Source organism: Salmo salar, chromosome ssa06 (assembly GCF_905237065.1).
Source record: "Salmo salar chromosome ssa06, Ssal_v3.1, whole genome shotgun sequence".
NCBI lineage: Eukaryota > Metazoa > Chordata > Actinopteri > Salmoniformes > Salmonidae > Salmo > Salmo salar.
This window is the reverse complement of record NC_059447.1, coordinates 57,102,333-57,127,620: the sequence shown is the minus strand read 5'-3', so window position 1 is coordinate 57,127,620 and position 25,288 is coordinate 57,102,333. Positions and strand designations below refer to the sequence as shown.

General features: G+C 43.8%; 1 protein-coding gene across 8 annotated transcripts in view; it reads left to right on the top strand.

The window, feature by feature from the left end:
• The window catches only part of LOC106607691 (filamin-A-interacting protein 1), a 46,198-nt gene extending 26,557 nt beyond the window's left edge, over positions 1-19,641 (top strand). For 5 of the 8 annotated variants that reach the window (XM_014204907.2, XM_014204904.2, XM_014204905.2 and 2 more), the window contains 2 exons: positions 8,037-10,881; positions 12,081-13,113. In XM_014204907.2, the coding sequence (XP_014060382.1) occupies positions 8,037-10,881; positions 12,081-12,281 (3,046 nt within the window). In that variant the 3' untranslated portion in view covers positions 12,282-13,113. Of the gene's footprint in view, positions 1-8,036; positions 10,882-11,130; positions 11,196-12,080; positions 13,114-15,278 lie in introns of those variants that run through there. The other 3 variants (XM_045720751.1, XM_045720753.1, XM_045720752.1) reach the window with 3 other exon arrangements.
• The last annotated feature ends 5,647 nt before the right edge of the window (positions 19,642-25,288 follow it).

The following is a 25,288-nucleotide window of genomic DNA, read 5'->3' as shown; positions in this document are numbered from 1 at the left end:
AGAATGCTGCTGAAAATCTGTAGAAATCCTTTATTTTATTTGTGTTAACTTAAATTCCAAATTCTCACCTGATGACCTGCTCATCCTCTCCGTGTGCCTCAACATGGGCGGTGCGCTCCCTCTCTCTACTGACTCTCTCTCTGACCCCTGCCATGACAATCAAATGAAATCAGAATGCAGGCAACAACTGTAGAGATGAGGAATTTAACTGAGTGCCCTTAACTCAAATTCTCACATGATGACCTGTTTGTTTTTACCCTGCCTCAACATGGGCGGGGCCTTCTCTCTCCACTGTCTTTGAACCCTGCAATAATCATATGACCAAATACCATTATCATATGACACAAATGTCTGGCCTTAACAATGATGGGGTTAGTTTATTAACATGAATTAAGTTCTGCTTTTATTAGCAAAATTATTTATTTACTGTCTGGCAATTTAGCTGGCTAGCTGACTACATAGTACCAGTCTATTATACATTATTCCATGTAGCTAGCTAGCTATGTAGCCATTCATTTACTTACTTAGTCCTCTGCACTCCCCCCCCCAAAATCTTATGGCCTACACTTTTCTCCTCTTTGGCATTGACATCTCTACTAGCTACTTTTTCACAAAGGCAAACACTGACTCACTGAGTGCTGTTCATCTGAAACTGCAGTTGAAAAGGGGAAGATCCAGATACAGTGCTAGCTAGCTAATGTTAGTCTCGCTAAAATAGCCAACCTAGCATTAAATCACTTGGTATAAAACTATTTTTAGTATCTCATAACCATTAGTTTGTTAGTTACACAACATAGCAATACATTTATGAAATCTTCATAAACCTTTACTCGTTTTCAACATTCAAAACATGTATACACTGGATCACTCGTGGATATAGATACCCAGGGCTTGAGAATAACTTATTTCATCACCGTCCCGAAGTGCAATTTCAACCATCCCAAACTGAAAATGAACATCCCAAATTAAAATACTTTGTTTATTTTAGTTTTGATTTGCCAACATGTCTACTCTAGATCCGAGGTCATTCAGTCATTTAAAAGGCTAATAAGAGTACTACTGAAATAAATAAATAAACAGGGCTGTCAACGGAGCCAGAAATTCCCACACATGTGCCTCTAAAAAGGCCAATTAGAATAACATTCAAATCTATTTTGCATAAATGTACAGGTAACTGACAAAATAAAGGAAAACTTGAGGAAATGAGGGATACAAAATATATATTGAAAGCAGGTGTGGTTCCTGAGTTAATTAAGCAGTTATGCTAAGGGTCATGTATAAAAAGCTTTCCAAACAATTGTAGAATCTATGCCAAGGCACTTTGTTGGTGTTTCCTTTATTTTGGCAGTTAGCTGTACAAAAAATGTAAGTGTAGCCTAGGTGATGTCCACACCGATGCTGATATGAGGGAGGTGCCAGGAAATGTAGCCACACTTTCAGGCTTTTAATTACATAAAGGCTAAACTGCAGTAATGTTTGACAAATATAATGCAGGATTATTAACATTTAAAGGCTTGATTCTGACATGCGAGACATGGTTAGTTCACAAGTGGAGAGAGAGGCCACTGGCCAGTGCGTGTTGCACACATCACCCACCCTGCAATCTGAGCAGAGGCAGTCAACATTTTTGAAACTATTAAACCATAAACTTCATTGGATAAAACCTGGAGGTTATGTCATTTTATGGCCACTGGCCAGTGCGCAACACGCACTGGCCATGTTAATGTACACTAGCTAAAATCAGACCACAGAAATGTTAAGGGAATTATTAAACTAGCCTTCCTATCAAGTTCTATTGGTTTTCAAATCAACCTTTCATTGTCCAGCAGCCAAAGAGACAATCCTAATCATATTAGCAAACCATGCTAGTTGTTGCATCTTTAGATCTCCTCTCTTTCTAAAATTCTAACATGTATATTTTCATCTCTGTCACAGGAAACCACTGGCATATGCAGTGTGCTTTCAAGAACAGTGTGTTCCCGCTAATTGCATTTTGGAACAATGCACACACGGCGTAGCCTACTCCCGTGTGTGCATTACTGCACTTATAATGTGAAGAAATAGTTTATCAAAATTATTTTGCTAAACGTTCTGATCTGTTGCACCAGCCTCATTGCTTTAAAATGTATCAGTAAGAACAAACTACACTAAACAAATTTAAACACAACATGCAATAATTTCAAAGATTTTGAGTAACAGTTCATATAAGAATCAGTCAATTTAAATCAATTCATTAGGCCCTAATCTATGGATTTCACATGACTCGTCACAGATACCTTAAATGTAGGGCAGTGGATCAGAAAACCAGTCAGCATCTGGTGTGACCACCATTTTGCTTCATGCAGCGTGTCACAGCTCCTTCGCGTAGAGTTGATCAGGCTGTTGATCGTGGCCTGTGGAATATTGTCCGACTCCTTTTCAATGGCTGGATATTGGCGGGAACTGGAAAACGCTGCCGCATAGCCGCAGGAAGAATTTTGGGGATGTGGGGGCTGAGAATTCTTTGGCACACGCTACAGATGTCTACAGTATCAGTCCGCTAATACAGGACCAGTAAAGGCCTTAGTGAACTACTTTGGTTCTTCATGAAGCTGGTTGAGAGAATGCCAAGAGTGTGCAAAGTTGTCATCAAGAAAAAGGGTGGCTACATAGATTCTTAAAATCTTTTGTTTTATTAACACTTTTTGGTTAATACATGATTACATATGTGTTATTCCATTGTTTTGATGTCTTCACTATTATTCTACAATGTAGAAAACAGTAAAAATAAAGGAAAACCCTTAAATGAGTAGGAGTGTCCAAACTTTTGACTGGTACTGCATCACCCTCAGCACCCGTACTTCCCACGGCTATGCGCTGTTGTACATGTCGATCCAGAGCATCCCAAACATGCTTAATGGGTGACATATCTGAGTATGCATGCCATGAAAGAACTGGGACATTTTCAGCTTCCAGGAGTTGTGTACAGATCCTTGCGACATGGGGGCCTGCATTATCATGCTGAAACATGAGGTGATGGCGGCAGATGAATGGCACGACAATGGGCTTCAGGATCTCGTCACGGTATCTTTGTGCATTCAAATTGCCAACGATAAAATGCAACTGTGTTCGTTGTCCGTAGCTTATGCCTGCCCATACCATAACCCCACCGCCACCATGGGGCACTCTGTTCACAACATTCACATTAGAAAACCTCTCACCGGGGCTCCCGAGTGGCGCAGCGGTCTAAGGCACTGCATCACAGTGCTAGAGGCGTCACTACAGATCCGGATTTGATCCCAGGCTGTGTCACAGCCGGCCGCGACCGGGAGACCCATTTGGCCCAGCGTCGTCCGGGTTAGAGGAGGGTTTGGCCGGCTGGGATGTTCTTGTCCCATCGCGCTCTAGCGACTCCTTGTGGCGGCCAGGCGCATGCACACTGACTTCTGTCTCCAGCTGTACAGTGTTTCCGCCAACAAATTGATGCGGCTGGTTTCCGGGTTAAGTGAGCAGTGTGTCAAGAAGCAGTGCGGCTTGGCAGGGTCGTGTTTCGGAGGACGCATGGCTCTCAACCTTCGCCTCTCCCGAGTCCGTACGGGAGTTGCAGCGATGGGACAAGACTGTAACTTCCAATTGGATATCATGAAATTGGGGAGAAAAACGGGATAAAAAGTACCATAAATAAATGCTTGCATACACGCTGTCTGCCATCTGCCCGGTACAATTGAAACCGATATTCTCCAGGGTGTCAGTGGCCATCAAAGGTGAGCATTTGCCCACTGAAATCTGTTTCGACGCCAAACTGAAATCAGGCCAAGACCCTGTTGAGGACGATGAGCACACAGATGAGCTTCCCTGAGGCGGTTTCTGACAGTTTGTGCAGAAAATCTTTTGTTGTGCAAACCCACAGTTTCATCAGCTATCTGGGTGGCTGGTCTCAGATGAACCCGCAGGTGAAGAAGTGGAGGTCCTGGGCTAGCATGGTTACACGTGGTCTGTGGTTGAGGACCCGATGGATGTACTGCCAAATAAAATAAAAAAAAGTGGTGTTGTGACAAAACTGTACATTTTAAAGTGGGCTTTTATTGTCCCCTGCACAAGATGCACCTGTGTTTAGGAGAAATGCTCACTAACAGGGATGTAAACAAATGTGTGCCCAGTTTGAGAGAAATAATCTTTATGTGCATATGGGAACACTTCATGGATCTTTTATTTCAGCTCATGAAACATGGGACAAACACTTTACATGTTGCATTTATATTTCTGTTCAGTGTAATTGGTAGGTCAACCTTTACTTGTGGACATCATCTACACTGCCAGACAGTAAATCCTAACTTTAACCATTAGTGGGGAAAATGCAAAACTGACCCACGATCAGCATCTAGGGGCAATGTCACCGTACTCCTGTTCTCAACCTGAGATTCACTTTGTTTTTCTGTGCTGAGGACATGTAGAATGGCTGGTTCAGTGAACTGGTGAATAAATAGAGGTTTAGCGGTCTGTCGGACGTAGCATGGAGATGACGGCCGATGACCTCAGTCTTATTACCTTGTTGAAATGGCCAGTGTTAAGAAAGTTGAGAACATCAAGCTGACCAACAACGGTACATACATTTAGTTAAAGGCTTTAGCTAGGTTTATGTGGATGGAGCCTCTAGGCAAATAGTAGAGGGAGTGTTGAAAATATGAAATGTTGTAATATTAGATTTGGAGGTTTTATATTCATATTTTGTTTGAGTGGGTCACATTCAGAAACATGTGAAATGAGACTTGTGACCTCTGCACAATTCAAATGCATGCCAATTATTATAATCCATCTCCAAATGTATTGTCACCTCAAAAGCATTACTCATTTGGTGAGTAGATGTCCTTCTCTGGTTCTCAGTTTCGAGAAAGATTTTTTATAAAGTAGCATTCTACTTTATAAATGTGAGCTTTGTCTGTGAGTCTGTAGCAAACTATATACTTGCATGCTCTTGTGCTCGCTGATGCACAGATTTCCAGTTGCGCCCCCCGGTCACCGATGACCTCCCCTCCCCTGCTCTGCTCGCAGCACCATGTGATAACACATTCCTCCCAGCTGCAGTCATCGGAGATTCACTGCAGGTGATGTCATAGTGGACAACCCTGAGCACCTGTGAAAGGATGCCAGTCAGTCCACAGAGGAGTGAGAGAACTTTGCTAAGCCACTTAGATCTTTGTTTGTGTTTCATTCACCATGGTGGAACCTCTCCTTTTTCGGTGAGGTCTTTCAGTCAGTCGTTCTCCTTACGGGGAAATGGATACTGTATATTTTCCCTAAATTAAAATATATTGATATGACCATATCTGTTAATTAAACTGAAACAAAAAAATCCAACAAGCTAATTCTGTTCCAGATGAAAAAAGTATTCCAATTAGAGTAGTTATTTTCAAATGTGACTTCCTTTCTGTTTTAAGATTCGTTATAGTAATCGTGATCGTTAAAGTAACTGTAATTGGTATGACATTAGTTAAGTCGCTGCTGTGGGCTTAGCTTGGCCACAGACATGTTGCGTAGGAGGCTTTGGACCTTCTTTGCCGTCACTGATAGGCCTCTGTCAACAGAGGCTATGAATAGCCCTGACCACCAGGAAACATGCTGGTCACCTCCTAAAGGACTTATTCATAATGCCACGATAATCAGTGAAATGACACCTGGCTCATATTCTAAACACTATCATCACCACTGAGAATGGGGGAATAAAGGGAGTATCTTGTTGCAGAACTATATGTCATATCATAATTGGGCCTATGGGCTCTGGTCAGAAGTAGTGTACTATAAAGGGAAAAACGTGCCATTAGGAACGCAAACTTGGTCTCCTCATTAAGATTATCTGGATACCTTGAAGTAGCCCTGTATACTTTTTCCTGAAATGCAGTGGTAGCTAATGGTAAATATTTGAGGTGGGTCATGCAACCATTGACTCCTGTATTGCTGTTAATCTGGAGCATTTTCTGCTTGACAAGCTGCCAGGCAGATTGTGTGAGGGCCACCCTGGACCGCGTGACACACAGGTTTTATGACCAGTGACATCATTCGTGTGGTATTTGCATGATTCCACTTTAACAAGACCACAAGTGTTTCTCCCAGCCAGGAGTTATGGTCTGTATCTGAAATGACACCCTAATTCCCTATATAGTGCACTACTTTTCATCAGGGCCCATAAGGGTGGGTGAGAGAGCTGTTATTTTAATGAAGAACACTGCAGTGCTGTAAATATCTGAAACCACTGCAGGATTGGGCTTCTGGTGCAGCAAATTCATCCCGTTGTGAAAATGTACAAGTCCACTTTTACCTTACCACCTTAGGATCTGGCATCTATTAATTACACTTTATTTGATTTATTTCTCCTTTATTTAACCAGGTAGGCCAGTTGAGAACAAGTTCTCATTTACAACTGCGACTGTAATATGGATGTAGCAGTAGCGTCCTACAAAGGTCGAAATTTGGATTTACTTCTCTTTGCATTCAAGGGGCAGACAATTATGAACTAGTGTGACATTGTTCCCAAAACAAGAACTTGCCCCTTGCATTGTTGCCTTGTTTCTATGGGAACATGGTTGGTCGCAAGATGGACAAGAAACAATTGGGTCAGGCAAGACAACATTTTGTGTGTTGGAAGTGGAAAGAAGCCCTGCTAACATAGTACAATTCTATATACATTTACCTTTGGTCTAAAAGGCTGCTGCAAATCTACTGAAAATCTCACAAATACAATTCCCCTTCTCTGTTGGAGGAGAAAGGGGGGGGAGAGAGCAGGGGAACAGGAAAGATAGTGTGAAAAGCCTCCCCCCCTGGCTTGAACCCCTCCTCTGTGGCCAAACAAGGGCAGCACCATTCTGTGGCATAAATGGGAGGAGGGATGACATCACCACCAGCTAGTGGAGCAGGGATAATTTTACACAATTCACCTTTCATTGTCCATCGATGACATGTTTGGAATTTGATGGCCAATTCCTCGTGGATTGGGGGCCTTCTCACAACCCGGTGAGAGGGAGCCGATGCCTGCCTGAATACAGCTGAGCACTATCTAAAGCATGCTAGGCAAGGACCTAGTGAATCCATCCCGACTAGTACTGGGTAAGTCTGAGAGTTTGAGCTGTTGAAACTTTAAGAAACAGCGTAGTCTGGCTGTTACAGTATCATGTGCATTGTTAGACCGGCTGCTGGTGGAAATTTTTTTTGTAATGCAAAGCAACAGCGGACAATGATCAGGACTCGCTCCTGATTATGCACTGAGTTTCTAGTGTGGTTGTGTGAGAACCATATGGACGGGACCTGTTGCAGGCAGCAGACTCTCTATAGCAGTTGCACAGAGAGAGACTCCCGCAGAGATTAGTTAAACATCTACTCACATTATTCCGTTAAGGTTGACTCTGTTAAGGACACTGGTTGTGGTTTTTTTACAGTTTAGCTAGCATGTCTCTGATATTGTGGTACTTTGCTCAGTGTGAAGGGCAGTCTTGCCCCTGTTGGGGAGAATCACATGAGGGTTCAGGCTTCTAATCTGCCCCCCACACCTCCTTGGATTCTGCTTCTATCATGCCTTTGCCATTTCTTCTGTTTGCCTACCTCCCATCCGGGATCTCACCACTGCCCACGGGGTTTTGGGCAGGGGATAAGGCACTCATTCTGAGTCTGGTCAGGCTCCTCTACTCTGGGAAATGTTACTTAACATTTTAAGAGTTAAAATACTTTTTATTTTTATTGAAATGCCTTTTTTTCAGACTATTTGTAGTTTACAAACTCAAAGGCTAAATATTTGTAAGTACTATGTAGCAGTGTACAGGAACAGGCCTACATTGTTCCTGTACACTGTAATTACATCAGCAGGAACAATGTAGTAGATACAGTTTCACGGTCTCTTAATATAGAGGGGGATCAATTATTATTAGCATCAGGTGAAATATCTGAATAAAGCCTATCAAATTGAGAATTTACATTTCAATCACACTTCATCGCTCTCGCTCTGTGTCTGTCACATTCTCTCTCCCCCCTCTTCTCGCTCTCTGTGTCTGTCACTTTCTCTCTCCAAGATTAAAGAGGCTGCTGGAGCAGGAGAAGGCGTACCAGGCTCGTAAAGACAAGGATCACAGCAGGAGGCTAGAGAAGGTCCGTGAGGAGCTGGTCAAACTCAAGTCCTTTGCCCTGATGCTGGTGGATGAGCGGCAGCTCCACATTGAGCAGATCGACCAGCAGAGCCAGAAGGTCCAGGACCTCAGCAGCAAGCTCCAGGAGAGAGAACAGCGTCTGGCCGCTGTACACGGCACCGCCAAGGAGGACGGCCAGAAGGTCCTCAGACTAGAGGCGGAGCTGGAGTGCAAAGCTGCCAAGTTCACCCAGGAGCATGAGGAGATGACTGACAAGTTGGCCAACCAGGAGTCCCAGAGCCGTCAGCTCCGCCTGAAGCTGGCAGGCCTGGCCCACAGGATCGAGGAGCTGGAGGAGAACAACAAGGTACTGCAGAGGTCAGAGGAGGACCTCCTGGAGCTAAGGGACAAGATCAGCAAGGGGGAGTGTGGGAACTCCAGCCTCATGGCGGAGCTGGAGACCCTGCGCAAGAGAGTCCTGGAGATGGAGGGCAAGGATGAGGAGATCACCAAGACGGAGAGCCAGGCCAGAGAGTTGAGGAAAAGGCTGCAGGATGAGGAGACCACCGGCCGGGAGCTGAGGCTGGAGGTGGAGAAACTGCAGAAGAGAATGGTGGATCTGGAGAAACTGGAGAGGGCTTTCAACACGAGCAAATCAGAGTGTGCAACACTTCATATTAACCTAGAAAGAGAGAAAGGACTGGCAAAGGACTTGGCTGGTGAGCTGGACACAGTGAAAAACCGTGTGAAAGAACTGGAGAACTCTGAGTCGAGACTTGAGAAGGCAGAGATGGGCCTAAAGGATGACCTGATGAAGCTGAAGTCATTTACAGTGATACTAGTGGATGAGAGAAGGAACATGACTGAGAGAATAAAACAGGAGGAGCAAAAGAGCGACGATTTAAATAAAATGTTCAAAATTGAGCAGAGTAAAGTTATGGCGGTCACAGAAAAGTTGATTGAGGAGAGCAAAAAGCTCCTCAGACTGAAATCAGAAATGGAGGTAAAAGTGACATCTCTTACTAAAGAGAAAGATGAACTGAAAAGTAAACTAGCAAGTGAAGAGGAAAAGTGCAGGGATCTTAGCTCCAAGGTCGGCGTAATAAAAAAACGAATGGACGGGCTAGAGGAGGCAGAAAAGGTATTGATAAAAATCAGAGCCAATAAGGACAGCAAGAGACCCCTAGACGAGGAAAACAAATTCAAGGAGCTAACGCAGGAAATTGAAAGGCTAAAAAACCGCCTCAAACAGCTAGAAGTGGTGGAAGGTGACCTGATGAAGACAGAGGATGAGTACGACTTACTGGAGAAGAAGTTTCGAATGGAGCAGGACAAGGCCAATGCCCTCTCTCAGCTGCTGGAGGAAATGAAGAGTCAGACCGCCAGGAACAAAGCCATAGAGAAGGGAGAGGCGGTGAGCCAGGAGGCTGAGCTGAGGATGCGCTGCAAGATGGAGGAGGCAAGGACCAGAGACCTGCAGGCAGACGTCCAGGCCCTCAAAGAGAAGATCCACGAGCTGATGAACAAGGAGGACCAGCTCTCCCAGCTGCAAGTGGACTACTCTCTCCTCCAGCAGAGATTCCTGGAGGAGGAGGACAAGAAGAAGAGCTTGAGCCAGGAAGTGATCAACCTCACCAAAGAGCTGGAGGTCACCAAGCGCTACAGCCGCGCCTTGCGTCCCAGTATGAATGGAAGAAGGATAGTAGACGTCCCTGTCACCTCCACCGCAGTCCAGACAGACGTGGTGGTCAGTGAACCTGCCGAGGAGGACACGCCTGCAGTGTTCATCAGGAAATCTGTCCTGGAAGAGAACCATATCATGAGCAACCTGAGGCAGAGGGGTCTGAAGAAGCCTGTAACTGTGCTGGAGCGCTACCCCCCAGCAACCACCGAGCTGGGCATGAGAAAATCATGGATCCCCTGGATGAAGAAGAAGGATGCAGTGACGATCACTCAGACCACCCCAGAGAAGACCCCAACCCCTCAGGACAACGGGGACTCCTCCCCTCGTCCACTAGAGCTGTCCATGTCCCAAAAGCCAGGCCAGCCGTTGCACATTCGAGTAACCCCCGATCACGAGAACAGCACTGCCACTTTGGAGATCACCGGCCCTCGTGCTGAGGACTTCTTCTCCAGCGCTACCATCATCCCCACATTGGGCCTGCAGAGGCCTCGCATCACCATTGTTCCCAAGCCCACCACCGTGTCCTCAAAGAGCAAGCCGGGTGAGGGCGTGATGGGGGGGCCTGAGCGGTGCAAGTCTCCAGTCACCATCACCACCATCTCCAGGGCCAAGTCCCCAGATAGGAGTAAGAGCTCCTCCTACTCAGACTCGAACAGACCCCTCTCCCCCGTCTCCATCATCACAGTGAGCACCACTCCTGTGACGGAGGCCTTTGCCTCCGCATCCCCAGAGCCCCATGACATGAGCACCATGGGCCGGGCTGTGTTCAAAGTGACCCCAGAGAAGCAGACATTGCCTATGCCCGTCAGAAAATACAACTCCAACGCTAGCATAATCACCACCACGGAGGACAACAAGATCCACATCCACCTGGGACCTCAGTTCAAGAGGCCATCCGACGTCAGCAGTAGCAGCCCCACAGTGACGGTCAGGCCCCTTAGTGTGAGCACAGAGAGCAAGGAGACGCACCCAGGTACGGTGCTGCGCTCCCCGCGTCACCCCAACAACATCACCACCGCTCCTGGGAAGACCACCCCCAACAAATTGACCAGCAGCATCACCATCACCCCCATCACCTTGGCACCGTCCAGGCCAACTCAGTCTGTGGTGAGTAGTCAAAATCTAGTATATTTACATAATTTCTTTCTGCTGTCTAGCTCTCCCTCTCCCTTTTATGATGATTTGAACATCGGCTGTCTCACTAACAGAGAAACTTTTTATTGTATATTTTATGTAACCATTTTCAGCTGGTATGCTGAATACATTCTATATCATTGTTAGTAATACCGTTTTTCAATTACGTGACTTTCTTTTCTGACAAACCATCTAAATGATATCCAATCTTTTATATTTCAGTTGCTACTGAAATGTTTCAAAATGATATCAGGTGGTGTCTGCTCCCTAGATAGCGCTCTTTCCAGGTATACCAAAATCAAATGCACTCCTTTTACCTATGACCAATACTAACACTGGAATGAATTGACACGCATATCCCCACCTTAAAAAGGTCCCTCTCAAAGGGTCTTGTGTTGACACACCTGTTTCTACTGGCACAAACTGACATGTTCCTCCCTTTTAACTGAAAATGGACCAGTGATGACCAATTTGGATGTTTGACTTCTAAAGTGGGCTGACCCGCACATCAGCAATATGAACAGCATATTGTTATGTATGATCCCCTCTCCCAAGTTCTGTTAACTCAATGTAAATCATTTTTGTGAAGCTAGCTTTGAAATGCACTTTCTTAATGCTGTGAAGGGTTAAAGGTGAGCTATGGCAACATTGTGGTTTTTCATACAGCTAGATTTAAAGAGGCTCTTTGTGGATGGAAGCTTTTTGAAGGATAAGAAATGCAGCACTTTAATTATATTGCAATTCTAATCACAATCAATATCCAATATGGCCAACTCTTGTCATCCCTCTTGAACCTGTGTAAATTGATTTCTTTAATTTACATGTAATTCTGCACCACTGTTCTAACAAGTGTTAACTTTTTTATTAGTATTTTTTTTATATATATATATGTATGCATATATGTATGTTTTACTTCAGTTTATTTAGTAAATATTTTAAACTCTTTCTTGAACTGCATTGTTGGTTAAGGGCTTGTAAGAAAGCATTTAATGGTAAGGTCTACACCTGTTTTATTCGGCGCATGTGACAAATAAAATAGATTTGATAGCTTGCCATCCTGAATTTGTTTTCACCAAATGTACACAGTCTTTTTGTTTTGTGCTAGTTTACGATAATACTTTAAAAAACCTTTCTGTCTGCGCTTTTGTCTTATGTTGTGTGATTCCTTTCAGCCCGGGGCGGATGTGCAGTCAACTCGTGCCGCAGCCACACGAATCCCTATGTCAAAAGGTATGAAAACAGGCAAGGCAGTTGTGACAGGTGTCTCCACTGTGACACGGTTAGAGTCGCGAGCCGAGTGCCAGTCAATGAAAATTGAACTGAGGAGGTCGACAGTCTGCAGCTCTACCTCCACAGGGGGAGGGAAGTGCTGAGGGCCACACGCTGCCATGGAAACACTGTGGCCCGCTATCTATCTATGGACTCAGTCACCCATCATTCAATTCTGACCAGTCTGTTGCCAGCCAAAAACATATAGGATAGGTGTTGCAGGCACCATAATCTGCTCAGATACAAACAGGAACATGGAAAACACAGAATAGCTATATCAGACATGTCCCTTTCCTCCTTTTTAAACATTGGGGTAAAAAGCATTGAAATTAGATTGTATTGTAATTATGAATGTTTTCAAAAAATATTTTTTTATCCATGTTGAAATGCTTTTTGTTTTGATTGACACATTACTAATCCCTCACCTGGGTTGTTGTCACACTGAGTTGTTGATATTTCATAATTCATGTTAATATTCTTGTTTATTTCACAATTTATTATGGAGGTTTCCGAATACGGTCGCTCTAATGGGTTTTGCATATGAAATACATTTTGGTTGTCATCAACGTCACTAATTTGTGGCACCAAATTTAAAAAAAATAAACATTATTTGGAATAAAGTTTGACACTGTTTGTTTATTATTCATGTGAAGATATGACAATGCAAAATCTTCTTGATGTTCACTAAACAAAGAATTTAGTGAATGCAGGCGAGTAACAATCATGGAAACTTCCATAGTGCTTTATCCATACTGCTTTGTAGAGTCATACATCTATAAAATTGCTTACTGCATGTTTGGCATACTAAGCAAAAGAAACAAAAGCCTAATCTGTAATCTTGCTTGTTCATAATACTAGTACTGTATAGCCATACAAAAGGAATGAAATACTATAGTCAATCAGAATAAAAATGTGAACTAGAATTTTCATACCTGATATTTTGGAGTAGGCTTTCATTTACAATGTAAAGGCTTCAACACAGTTCACAGCTGCAGAGCCATAATCTGTGGAATTAAAAACCAAGGTGACCTGCAATGACAGTAAAGTGATACTGTTTGTACTTCAAACCGTTTGTTGATTACGGAGTCATGCAGAGTACTAATGGGAGAGGCTTTTCCTTCTTGAGTCATTGAACTTTACTCAGTGACTGCATCTCAAATGGCAACCTATTATCTACACTGAGTGTACAAAACATTAAGGACACCTGCTCTTTCCAGGTGAAAGCTATGATCCCTTATTGATGTCACTTGTTAAATCCACTTCAAATCAGTGTAGCTGAAGGGGAGGAGATACTTTTGGTCATGTCGACAGACTGATCTGAGGAAGGGTACCAAAAAATGTCTGCAGCATTAAAAGTCCTCAAGAACATAGTGCCCTCCATCTTTTTTAAATGTAAGAAGTTTGGAACCACCAAGACTCTTCCTAGAGCTGGCCGCCCAGCCAAACTGAGCAATCGGGGGGAGAAGGGCCTTGGTCAGGGAGGTGAATGTCCTGCAGTGAGCTCGCCCCCAATGATGTATTTGGCTATCCACACCACCCTCTGTAGAGCCTTGTGGTTGAGGGCAGTGCAGTTGCCATGCCAAGCAGTGATGCAGCCCGTCAAGATGCTCTCGATGGTGCAGCTGTTGAACTTCTTGAGGCTCCATTCCCGGAGGTTGAAGGGGAGTTGTTGTGCCTTCTACATCATGGTGTCAGTGTGATTGGTCTATGTCAGCTCCTCTGACGTGCACGCTGAGGAACTTAAAATCTTTTGTCCTTCCACTGCAGCCCAGTCGATGCAGATAGTTCTGCTGGCTTAAGATATGTTCTGTTGTTGGTCTATAGCTCCCTCACCTGGACAACGGACAGCTTTATCTGAAATCGCAAAATTGGAGAGTCAAAAATAACTGAGCAGTCTTTCTGATCACTAGATGTAATGTCATTTCTATGGTAAATTATCAATGAAGTCTATATTTACCTTGACTATGGACTTACAGTAAGGTCCACAACATTTGGCTAGTGACCATTGAGGCCTAGAGTATTTCTTCCAAATGGCTCCTGTTCCAAAAACAAATTAAACAAGGATGTGAAAAGGAAGCGCTGCGGGAAAGCAGGTCACAGGTCTGGATCTCATAGCCATGCACCACTTGATTAAACACCCTCTAGACTAGAGCAATTAAGAAATACTTATTTTTTAACAAGCAGCCTTCCACTCTAAACCGATAACACAAAGCACAGACTACCACTCCCATGAGAACACATCCTACTATCCTAATGAGCGGATGAACAAAGGTTTACATAAGTGAAATGAGGCAGGAAGAAAAATAACTTGCTTATGTCATGGTGCATGGGAGGGCATTCCTGAATATTCTGTAGAGCCAGCTACAGATGGAGGGTGATGGGTACCAGACCCAACTCCACCTTCTCTGTGGGGATGTCCCAAATGGCACCCTATTCCCTATATAGTGCACTACTTTTGACCAGGGCCCACAAGGCTCGGGTCAAAAGAGGTGCACTACATAGGGAATAGGGTGCCATTTGGGACACCCACACAGAGAAGAGAAGGTGGAGTTGGGTTCATGTAGGGTCTCCCTCCAAAGAGAAGCATCTGGATACCAGGCCAGGGACAGTAAACATGAGATAGCTGGAACACAGATTCACAAGTGAATTCCACTTTCACTCAGCTGCATCGTGATCCTGCAAATGGTCGGCTGCCTTCACTCCCCTGGGGTTGTTTGACTGACAGATTTTGGTGGATCAAAGTGTGGATGAATCTAATTTTGCACATACAAAAATCAGTAATGTTTATGAAATGTGTTACAAAAATACAAAGCTAAACAATACTGTAAATAATTGCATCGGTTGATCGACAGACTCATTCCTTGTCTTCTGCATCCCAAATGGAACCCTATTCCCTATATAGTGCACTACTTTTGACCGGAACCCTATGGGCCTTGGTCAAAAGTTGTACACCACTGTATATAGGGAATAGGTTGCAATTTGGGACGCAACCCTTACCTCTCTTTGAATAACGACCCTCATGTCTTCATTGGTTGGTCTGAGTGAGGATGCAATGGCACAGTATCACTCATGGTCCTTTTATTGATTTCTTGTCCCCACAGGAAATATTGTGCACCATGTGATAGTTGAGCCCAGATGATGAGACTGTAATGTGGAACTCCTTCCTTCACCTATGACAAGTGCCCTGCACCCCTACTCTACTCTTACAGTGTGCCACCGCAACCATAGGGTCAAGCCAACAGACGACAACCATCGGAAAACAGTCAGAACTCCGCATGCAGACGGTCATGGAGATTATTTCTAACCTCATGGCACCTAACAAGGCTCTCTTCTCAATTCTGTGGGCTTTCTAATAGTATTACCTCTGGATTCTGGCTTACATCACTATTGCGAAATAGCCACATGGAGTTGTATAAAAGGGGTATGCAACGTGTACTCTACAGTAGCTCTGGTCCAGGCTGTTACGTGCGGCTTGAGCGTTCTTCAATGGAAGGCTTGAAGACTCAAGCCGCACGTGATGCCCTTGACCCGAGCTAACTCTGCAGCGGTTTGTGTGAGAGGACAGATACATACTGTACCAGTCAAAAGTTTGGAAACACCTACTCGTTCAAGGGTTTTTCTTTATTTTTACAATTTTCTACATTGTAGAATAATAGTGAAGACATCAAAAGTGTTACACAACTGTTACACTCGCCCTGCCTCCTCCTCTGTGTTTGTGCTTTTACTTGCAGATTGGGGACAAGTGGAGCTGATTGGGTCGTTAAGGTGACAAGTTTCAACTGGGTTTGGGTTCAACTAGGAGATAAAAGTTCCTGGTGCCCTGTCCTGGCTCTCTCTCTCCACAAGCACCATTTTGTTTTGTGATCTGGTTGATTATGTTTTTTGATTAGGCGCACCCTTCAACACATTTTACCTTCATCCATGCATCTTCATTACACCCCTCACATGCCTACTTTCATACTTCACAGGTTAGTTCGGTGGAGAGAAGACCACGAAGTCTCTTTTTCCTGTATTGTCTAGAGACACTTTGTTCTGTTCCTTGTTGGGTCATCGGATTATGGAGGTGAGTTGTCTTTGCAATGTATAACAGTGAGAAGTTGAGGCAGACATAACTCATTGCCCAGAGCTATGGTCTTTCCCCCTGTTCGGTATAGCGGAGTGTTCCCACTGGGAGCAAGTCTGTGTGTGTGTGTGTGTGTGTGTGTGTGTGTTTGTTATTTTTGTGTGTTTTGACAGCGGTCAAAGCAGTTGTCTCTGGAGCACGTGGTTCGGGGTTGGTTACTAGCAAGCTGGTTCCTCCTTCGTGCCAGCGGGCTCTAGTGCATCAATGCCCGCCGCAAAGCCACTGAAGACTAGGGTTAAGTTTAACAATAGGATTTGGGGTAACTCACGTAATACTCATCTGTTGTGGCACTATTAAGTTAGCTATGTACTTGTACTAATCTGCTCATTTGGTAGTAGAATTATGGCTTCTATTGAGGATTTTGTTCGTGTTCCTTCTGAAGAGTTGCTTATGCAGTTTACGAAGGAACAGCTTTTGAGTATTATGAGTTTAGTGACAAATGTCTCAAGGATCCAGTGAGGTCTATTGTCAGCTAATTTGCTTTCAGCTGGTATTTGAAGGCAGAATTGAGTGAACCTAGTCCAGCTGTATTGGCTGAACCAATTGTGTCTAGTGCTGGTTTGAAACTTGGAGTTACTTTTATTGCAGCTAAATCATGACAAAGATCTGGAAAGGTTTAGACATCAAAAATCACTTGATTTGAAAGGTTGAAGCAGGATAAGGCGCAAGCTAAACTGCGGTTGCAACATCCGCGAGAATGACGCTACAGTGTGTTTTGACTGGTAGGGCTCACTCATCTCTTAGCGCTACAGATAGCGACGATTACGTAATGGTTAAAACTGCTGTCCTGCATACTTACGAGTAGGTCCCTGAAGCGTATCGACAGCATTTCAGAATATTGAAGAAAGGTGAAAAACAGTCCCATGTTGAGTTTTCACAGGATTTGTTAACTCAATTCAATCTTTGGTGTACTGCGTCAGCAGTCACTAGTTTTGAAGCTTTGTACAACCTGGTTGTCCTCGAACAACTTAATCTGTCCCTGATTGTCTTGCCAGCTATATAAATGAACAGAAAGTACGGACTGCATCTGAAGCTGCTGTTTTGGCCGACGTGTACGTACTGACCCCCAAAGGCAGTTTGATGGTCCCGTATGTGAGATTGGGGGCAGAGGAACAGTTCAAGTGGATTTCGGTCAGCAAATTCCTTTGGTTCTGGTAATGACGCATTTCCATCTAGAGCCAAACATGTTTCATGTGGACAGAATGTAAGTAAAATCTGTAATTATGATGGTAAAGGCCACTGGAAGAGCTAATGTCCTGTCCTTGGTAAAAAGGTCAGCAGATTGGCCAGTACAAAGTAGTCGTGTCTGTGACGCATCTCGTCTGGTTTCTCATAACCCATCCCATGTAGGGATTATCGCATAAAACCTACAGAGATTCCCGGAGGTATTCTCTGCAAGCGCTGTGACTCGTGCTATGAGCTGTGCTGACACTAGGGTCAAAACGGAACTTACACAACACATAGCTGAACAGTTTGATAATCGATTAAGGAGTGCTGCCCAGGGTTACTACATTCAAAGTCAGTTGTTGGTGAGGAAATGGACACCTCACAGCAAAGGTTGCGGGTGACGCTATTGTTCAGATCGTGGCTCCTAAGCTTCGAGATCAAGTTTTGAAAACATCTCATGATGTTTCTGATCACTTAGGGGTTAGTAAAACGTATGCTAAAATTTTGCGCCATTTTTATTGGCCTAGTAATCGGAAATGTCTTTCTTTAAACATCTAAACATACCATGTTTGTCAGCTGACTGGGAAGCCTAATCAGATTTAAAGGCCAGTCCCGCTACATATAACCTATTCCTGCTACAGGCCAGCCATTTGAGCATTTGATTATTGATCGTGTTGTTCCCTTACCCTGTTCTAAACCTGGTAGCACCTACATGTTAACTGATTTGTCAGGCTACGAAATATCCTGCAGCCTATCCACTTCGGAACATAACTACTAAGTCCGGCTTTGTCACAGTTCATCTCAATTTTTGGAATACCTAAGGTGATTCAGAGCGATCAGGGTTCCAACTTCACTTCGCACATATTTGCACAAGTCTTGCAACAAATGCATATAAATATAAAACATAATCAGGCCAGTGCTTTTCATGCGCAGAGTCAAGGGGCCCTTGAGCGTTTATCAGACTTTGAAGTCACGTGCGTACTGGGATGAGGGGTTACCCTGGTTGCTACTCGCTGTTAGAGGTATCATGAGAGCACGGGGTTCAATCCTAATGACCTTGTTTTTGGTCATACTGTGAGTGGTCCCCTTGCTGTGTTAAAGGAGGATTGGAAGGTGGTTGAGCGTCCCCCAAATTTGTCATGACAGTGGTTTCCGACACAGGTTGTACATAACTTTTGAAATAGCTAAAGAAAAACGAGCATCCTCTCAGGTGACGCTAAAAAGGTTTTGACCGGTGAGTTGCACTGCGACAATTTATTCCAGGGGACCAGGTTCTGGCCCTGCTGCCCATTGTCGGTTCTCCTTTTCAGGCCAAATTCAGCGGCCCATACAGTTCAGATCGGCGTATTGCCGAACCACAATCTGATTGCTACCCCTGAGCGCAGAAAGGCGAATCTGCTCTGCCATGTCAATTTGTTAAAGCCCTATTATAGTCGTTTGTCTTCTAAATTGGCTAAATCAGAACTGTGGTAAAACTGACGTGTTAAGTCCTGTTCTTTTGGTGGAATCCGTTGATCTAAGGTGAGCCACTCCACCTTCACATACAGTGGCAGTGTGATGAAGTGATGAAGAGGGGTGCCAGGCCCTGATGGTATTTTGCAGGATAGATTGATGAATTCAGAGTTCCTTTGCAAACATGGAGAGTTTGTTGGGTCACCTGTCTTATTGTCAAGCAGAGTTAACGGATTTGATCACTGATTTTCTGCCTTTGTTTGCTGACACACCTTCTCGTACACATTTGTCAGTGCACGATATTGATGTTGGGGATGCTGTCCCTATTAAACAACGTTTGTATCGTGTCTCATTGGAGAAGCTATGTCACTTGGACTCAGATTAAGTACATGCTACTTAATAATATTGCTGTACCATCATTCTCCAGTTGGGCATTCCCGTGTCTCTTGGTGAGCAAGCCAGATGGTTCTTAGATTTTGCACTGACTACCGGAAGGTTAATAGTGTGACACAACCTGACTGTTACCCACTGCCACGGATTGTTGTCATGGGCATCCGGTGTGCCTCTTTATGGTTTGTATAGTATTTGTCAACCTTTATTAGTTATGGTTTTTGATCAGTTTTATTTGTGGTTTTGTTTTTGGGTCTTTGTTTAGTGCCCAATTTTTATAGGAGGGGGTGTTACGCACCCCTCACTCTCCCTGTCTCCTGTGTTTGTGCTTTTATTTGCCTGATTGGGTCGTTAAGGTGACAAGTTTCAACTGGGTTTGGGTTCAACTAGGAGATAGAAGTTCCTGGTGCCCAGTCCTGGCTCTCTTCCACAAGCACCATTTTGTTTTGTGATCTGGTTGATTATGTTTTTTGATTAGGCGCACCCTTAAAACCAACACATTTTACCTTCATCCATGCATCTTCATTACACCCCTCACATGCCTACTTTCATACTTCACAGGTTAGTTCGGTGGAGAGAAGACCACGAAGTCTCTTTTTCCTGTATTGTCTAGAGACACTTTGTTCTGTTCCTTGTTGGGTCATCGGATTATGGAGGTGAGTTGTCTTTGCAATGTATAACAGTGAGAAGTTGAGGCAGACATAACTCATTGCCCAGAGCTATGGTCTTTCCCCCCTGTTCGGTATAGCGGAGTGTTCCCACTGGGAGCAAGTCTGTGTGTGTGTGTGTGTGTGTGTGTGGTTTGTTATTTTTGTTAGTTTTGACAGCGGTCAAAGCAGTTGTCTCTGGAGCACGTGGTTCGGGGTTGGTTACTAGCAAGCTGGTTCCTCCTTCGTGCCAGCGGGCTCTAGTGCATCAATGCCCGCCGCAAAGCCACTGAAGACTAGGGTTAAGTTTAACAATAGGATTTGGGGTAACTCACGTAATACTCATCTGTTGTGGCACTATTAAGTTAGCTATGTACTTGTACTAATCTGCTCATTTGGTAGTAGAATTATGGCTTCTATTGAGGATTTTGTTCGTGTTCCTTCTGAAGAGTTGCTTATGCAGTTTACGAAGGAACAGCTTTTGAGTATTATGAGTTTAGTGACAAATGTCTCAAGGATCCAGTGAGGTCTATTGTCAGCTAATTTGCTTTCAGCTGGTATTTGAAGGCAGAATTGAGTGAACCTAGTCCAGCTGTATTGGCTGAACCAATTGTGTCTAGTGCTGGTTTGAAACTTGGAGTTACTTTTATTGCAGCTAAATCATGACAAAGATCTGGAAAGGTTTAGACATCAAAAATCACTTGATTTGAAAGGTTGAAGCAGGATAAGGCGCAAGCTAAACTGCGGTTGCAACATCCGCGAGAATGACGCTACAGTGTGTTTTGACTGGTAGGGCTCACTCATCTCTTAGCGCTACAGATAGCGACGATTACGTAATGGTTAAAACTGCTGTCCTGCATACTTACGAGTAGGTCCCTGAAGCGTATCGACAGCATTTCAGAATATTGAAGAAAGGTGAAAAACAGTCCCATGTTGAGTTTTCACAGGATTTGTTAACTCAATTCAATCTTTGGTGTACTGCGTCAGCAGTCACTAGTTTTGAAGCTTTGTACAACCTGGTTGTCCTCGAACAACTTAATCTGTCCCTGATTGTCTTGCCAGCTATATAAATGAACAGAAAGTACGGACTGCATCTGAAGCTGCTGTTTTGGCCGACGTGTACGTACTGACCCCCAAAGGCAGTTTGATGGTCCCGTATGTGAGATTGGGGGCAGAGGAACAGTTCAAGTGGATTTCGGTCAGCAAATTCCTTTGGTTCTGGTAATGACGCATTTCCATCTAGAGCCAAACATGTTTCATGTGGACAGAATGTAAGTAAAATCTGTAATTATGATGGTAAAGGCCACTGGAAGAGCTAATGTCCTGTCCTTGGTAAAAAGGTCAGCAGATTGGCCAGTACAAAGTAGTCGTGTCTGTGACGCATCTCGTCTGGTTTCTCATAACCCATCCCATGTAGGGATTATCGCATAAAACCTACAGAGATTCCCGGAGGTATTCTCTGCAAGCGCTGTGACTCGTGCTATGAGCTGTGCTGACACTAGGGTCAAAACGGAACTTACACAACACATAGCTGAACAGTTTGATAATCGATTAAGGAGTGCTGCCCAGGGTTACTACATTCAAAGTCAGCTGTTGGTGAGGAAATGGACACCTCACAGCAAAGGTTGCGGGTGACGCTATTGTTCAGATCGTGGCTCCTAAGCTTCGAGATCAAGTTTTGAAAACATCTCATGATGTTTCTGATCACTTAGGGGTTAGTAAAACGTATGCTAAAATTTTGCGCCATTTTTATTGGCCTAGTAATCGGAAATGTCTTTCTTTAAACATCTAAACATACCATGTTTGTCAGCTGACTGGGAAGCCTAATCAGATTTAAAGGCCAGTCCCGCTACATATAACCTATTCCTGCTACAGGCCAGCCATTTGAGCATTTGATTATTGATCGTGTTGGACCCTTACCCTGTTCTAAACCTGGTAGCACCTACATGTTAACTGATTTGTCAGGCTACGAAATATCCTGCAGCCTATCCACTTCGGAACATAACTACTAAGTCCGGCTTTGTCACAGTTCATCTCAATTTTTGGAATACCTAAGGTGATTCAGAGCGATCAGGGTTCCAACTTCACTTCGCACATATTTGCACAAGTCTTGCAACAAATGCATATAAATATAAAACATAATCAGGCCAGTGCTTTTCATGCGCAGAGTCAAGGGGCCCTTGAGCGTTTATCAGACTTTGAAGTCACGTGCGTACTGGGATGAGGGGTTACCCTGGTTGCTACTCGCTGTTAGAGGTATCATGAGAGCACGGGGTTCAATCCTAATGACCTTGTTTTTGGTCATACTGTGAGTGGTCCCCTTGCTGTGTTAAAGGAGGATTGGAAGGTGGTTGAGCGTCCCCCAAATTTGTCATGACAGTGGTTTCCGACACAGGTTGTACATAACTTTTGAAATAGCTAAAGAAAAACGAGCATCCTCTCAGGTGACGCTAAAAAGGTTTTGACCGGTGAGTTGCACTGCGACAATTTATTCCAGGGGACCAGGTTCTGGCCCTGCTGCCCATTGTCGGTTCTCCTTTTCAGGCCAAATTCAGCGGCCCATACAGTTCAGATCGGCGTATTGCCGAACCACAATCTGATTGCTACCCCTGAGCGCAGAAAGGCGAATCTGCTCTGCCATGTCAATTTGTTAAAGCCCTATTATAGTCGTTTGTCTTCTAAATTGGCTAAATCAGAACTGTGGTAAAACTGACGTGTTAAGTCCTGTTCTTTTGGTGGAATCCGTTGATCTAAGGTGAGCCACTCCACCTTCACATACAGTGGCAGTGTGATGAAGTGATGAAGAGGGGTGCCAGGCCCTGATGGTATTTTGCAGGATAGATTGATGAATTCAGAGTTCCTTTGCAAACATGGAGAGTTTGTTGGGTCACCTGTCTTATTGTCAAGCAGAGTTAACGGATTTGATCACTGATTTTCTGCCTTTGTTTGCTGACACACCTTCTCGTACACATTTGTCAGTGCACGATATTGATGTTGGGGATGCTGTCCCTATTAAACAACGTTTGTATCGTGTCTCATTGGAGAAGCTATGTCACTTGGACTCAGATTAAGTACATGCTACTTAATAATATTGCTGTACCATCATTCTCCAGTTGGGCATTCCCGTGTCTCTTGGTGAGCAAGCCAGATGGTTCTTAGATTTTGCACTGACTACCGGAAGGTTAATAGTGTGACACAACCTGACTGTTACCCACTGCCACGGATTGTTGTCATGGGCATCCGGTGTGCCTCTTTATGGTTTGTATAGTATTTGTCAACCTTTATTAGTTATGGTTTTTGATCAGTTTTATTTGTGGTTTTGTTTTTGGGTCTTTGTTTAGTGCCCAATTTTTATAGGAGGGGGTGTTACGCACCCCTCACTCTCCCTGTCTCCTGTGTTTGTGCTTTTATTTGCTGATTGGGTCATTAAGGTGACAAGTTGCACCTGGGTTTGGGATCAACTAGGAGATAGAAGTTCCTGGTGCCCAGTCCTGGCTCTCTTCACAAGCACCATTTTGTTTTGAGCTGGTTGATTATGTTTTTTGATTAGGTGCACCCTTAAAACACTTAAACACATTTTACCTTCATCCATGCATCTTCATTACACCCCTCACATGCCTACTTTCATACTTCACAGGTTAGTTTTCCTTTGTAGTTTAAAACGTAGTTATTTAATAAATATTTTTGTTACTCCTTAACTGCGAATGTGTGGACTCCCTTTGTTGCCTGGTTGTGACAACTCAATTTTAGATTCCTCAAAGCAGCCACCCTTTGCCTTGACAGGTTGCACACATTCTTCCAACATATGCTGAGCACTTGTTCGCTGCTTTTCCTTCACTCTGCCGTCCAACTAATCCCAAACCATCTCAATTGGGTTGAGGTCGGGTGATTGTGGAGGCCAGGTCATCTGATTCAGCACTCATCACTCTCCTTCTTGGTCAAATAGCGCTTACACAGCCTGGAGGTGTTGGGTCATTGTCCTGTTGAAAAACAAATGATAGTCCCACTAAACCCAAACCAGATGGCAGAATGCTGTGGTAGCCATGCTGGTTAAGTGTGCCTTGAATTCTAAATAAATCAGTTTCCCCACCAAAGCACCATCCCACCACCTCCATTCTTCCCGGTGGGAACCACACGTGTTCACCTACTCTACGTCTTACAATAGACATGGCAGTTTGAACCAAAAATCTCAACTGTGGACTCATCAGACCAAAGGACAGATTTCCACCGGTTTTATGTCCATTGCTTGTCTTTCTTGTCCCAAGCAAGTCTCTTCTTATTGGTGTCCTTTAGTAGTGGTTTATTTGCAGAAATTTGACCATGAAGGCCTGATTCAGTCTCCTCTGAACAGTTGATGTTGAGATGTATGTTACTTGAACTCTGAATCATTTATTTGGGCTGCAATTTCTGAGACTGCTACAGATTAAGTTCAGTAGAGTTACCAGAGGTAACTATGGGAGGCAGTATCATCATAGTGCTTGATGGTTTTTGAGAAGTTCTTAATGTTCTGCATTGACTGACCTTCATGTCTTAAAGTAATGATGGACTGTCATTTCTCTTTGCTTATTTGAGCGGTCCTTGCCATAATATGGACTTGGTCTTTTTTACCAAATTAGGGCTGTCTTCTGACCACCCCTACCTTTTCACAACACAACTGATTGGCTCAAACGCATTAAGAAAATAAATTACACAAATTATTTTAACAAGGCACACCTGTTAATTGAAATCCATTCCAGGTGACTACCTCATGAAGCTGTTTGAGTGCCACTTTTGTTTACTACATGATTCCATATGTTATTTAATAGTTTTGATGTCTTCACTATTATTATACAATGTAAAAAATAAAGTTCAAACCCTGGAATGAAATGAGTAGGCGGGTCCAAACATCGGACCGGTACTGTACATATTGGAACCATTTTAACGATTGCATTCAGACTTCTCCAGAAGTTACATTGCATGCGTGCCACGAACTTTCTCATCATAAAACCAGAACTGTGAATTATTCTAAGATTCTATGAAAAACAAGCACTGTAAAAATTTTTTAAGAAATGCATTTAACATGGAATGATATAAAATTGCCAGCATAAAAAAAGATGACGCATTGCTGTTGAACCAGACTTCGTTATAGTAGGCCTAGAGTAAGGGTAGCTTACAGAGGGCTTGGGTTTTAAAAATAGGAAATGGGAAAATAAACAACTTGTTACAGGAGAATAAGTTCTAAATCTGAGGTTCACCGGTTATTCACAGAAGCTCATTTCATAATGGGCATGTGGCCTACATCATGGAAGGGGTTTGACGCACGTCCAAAGCATAGCTAAAATAATTTAGGCCT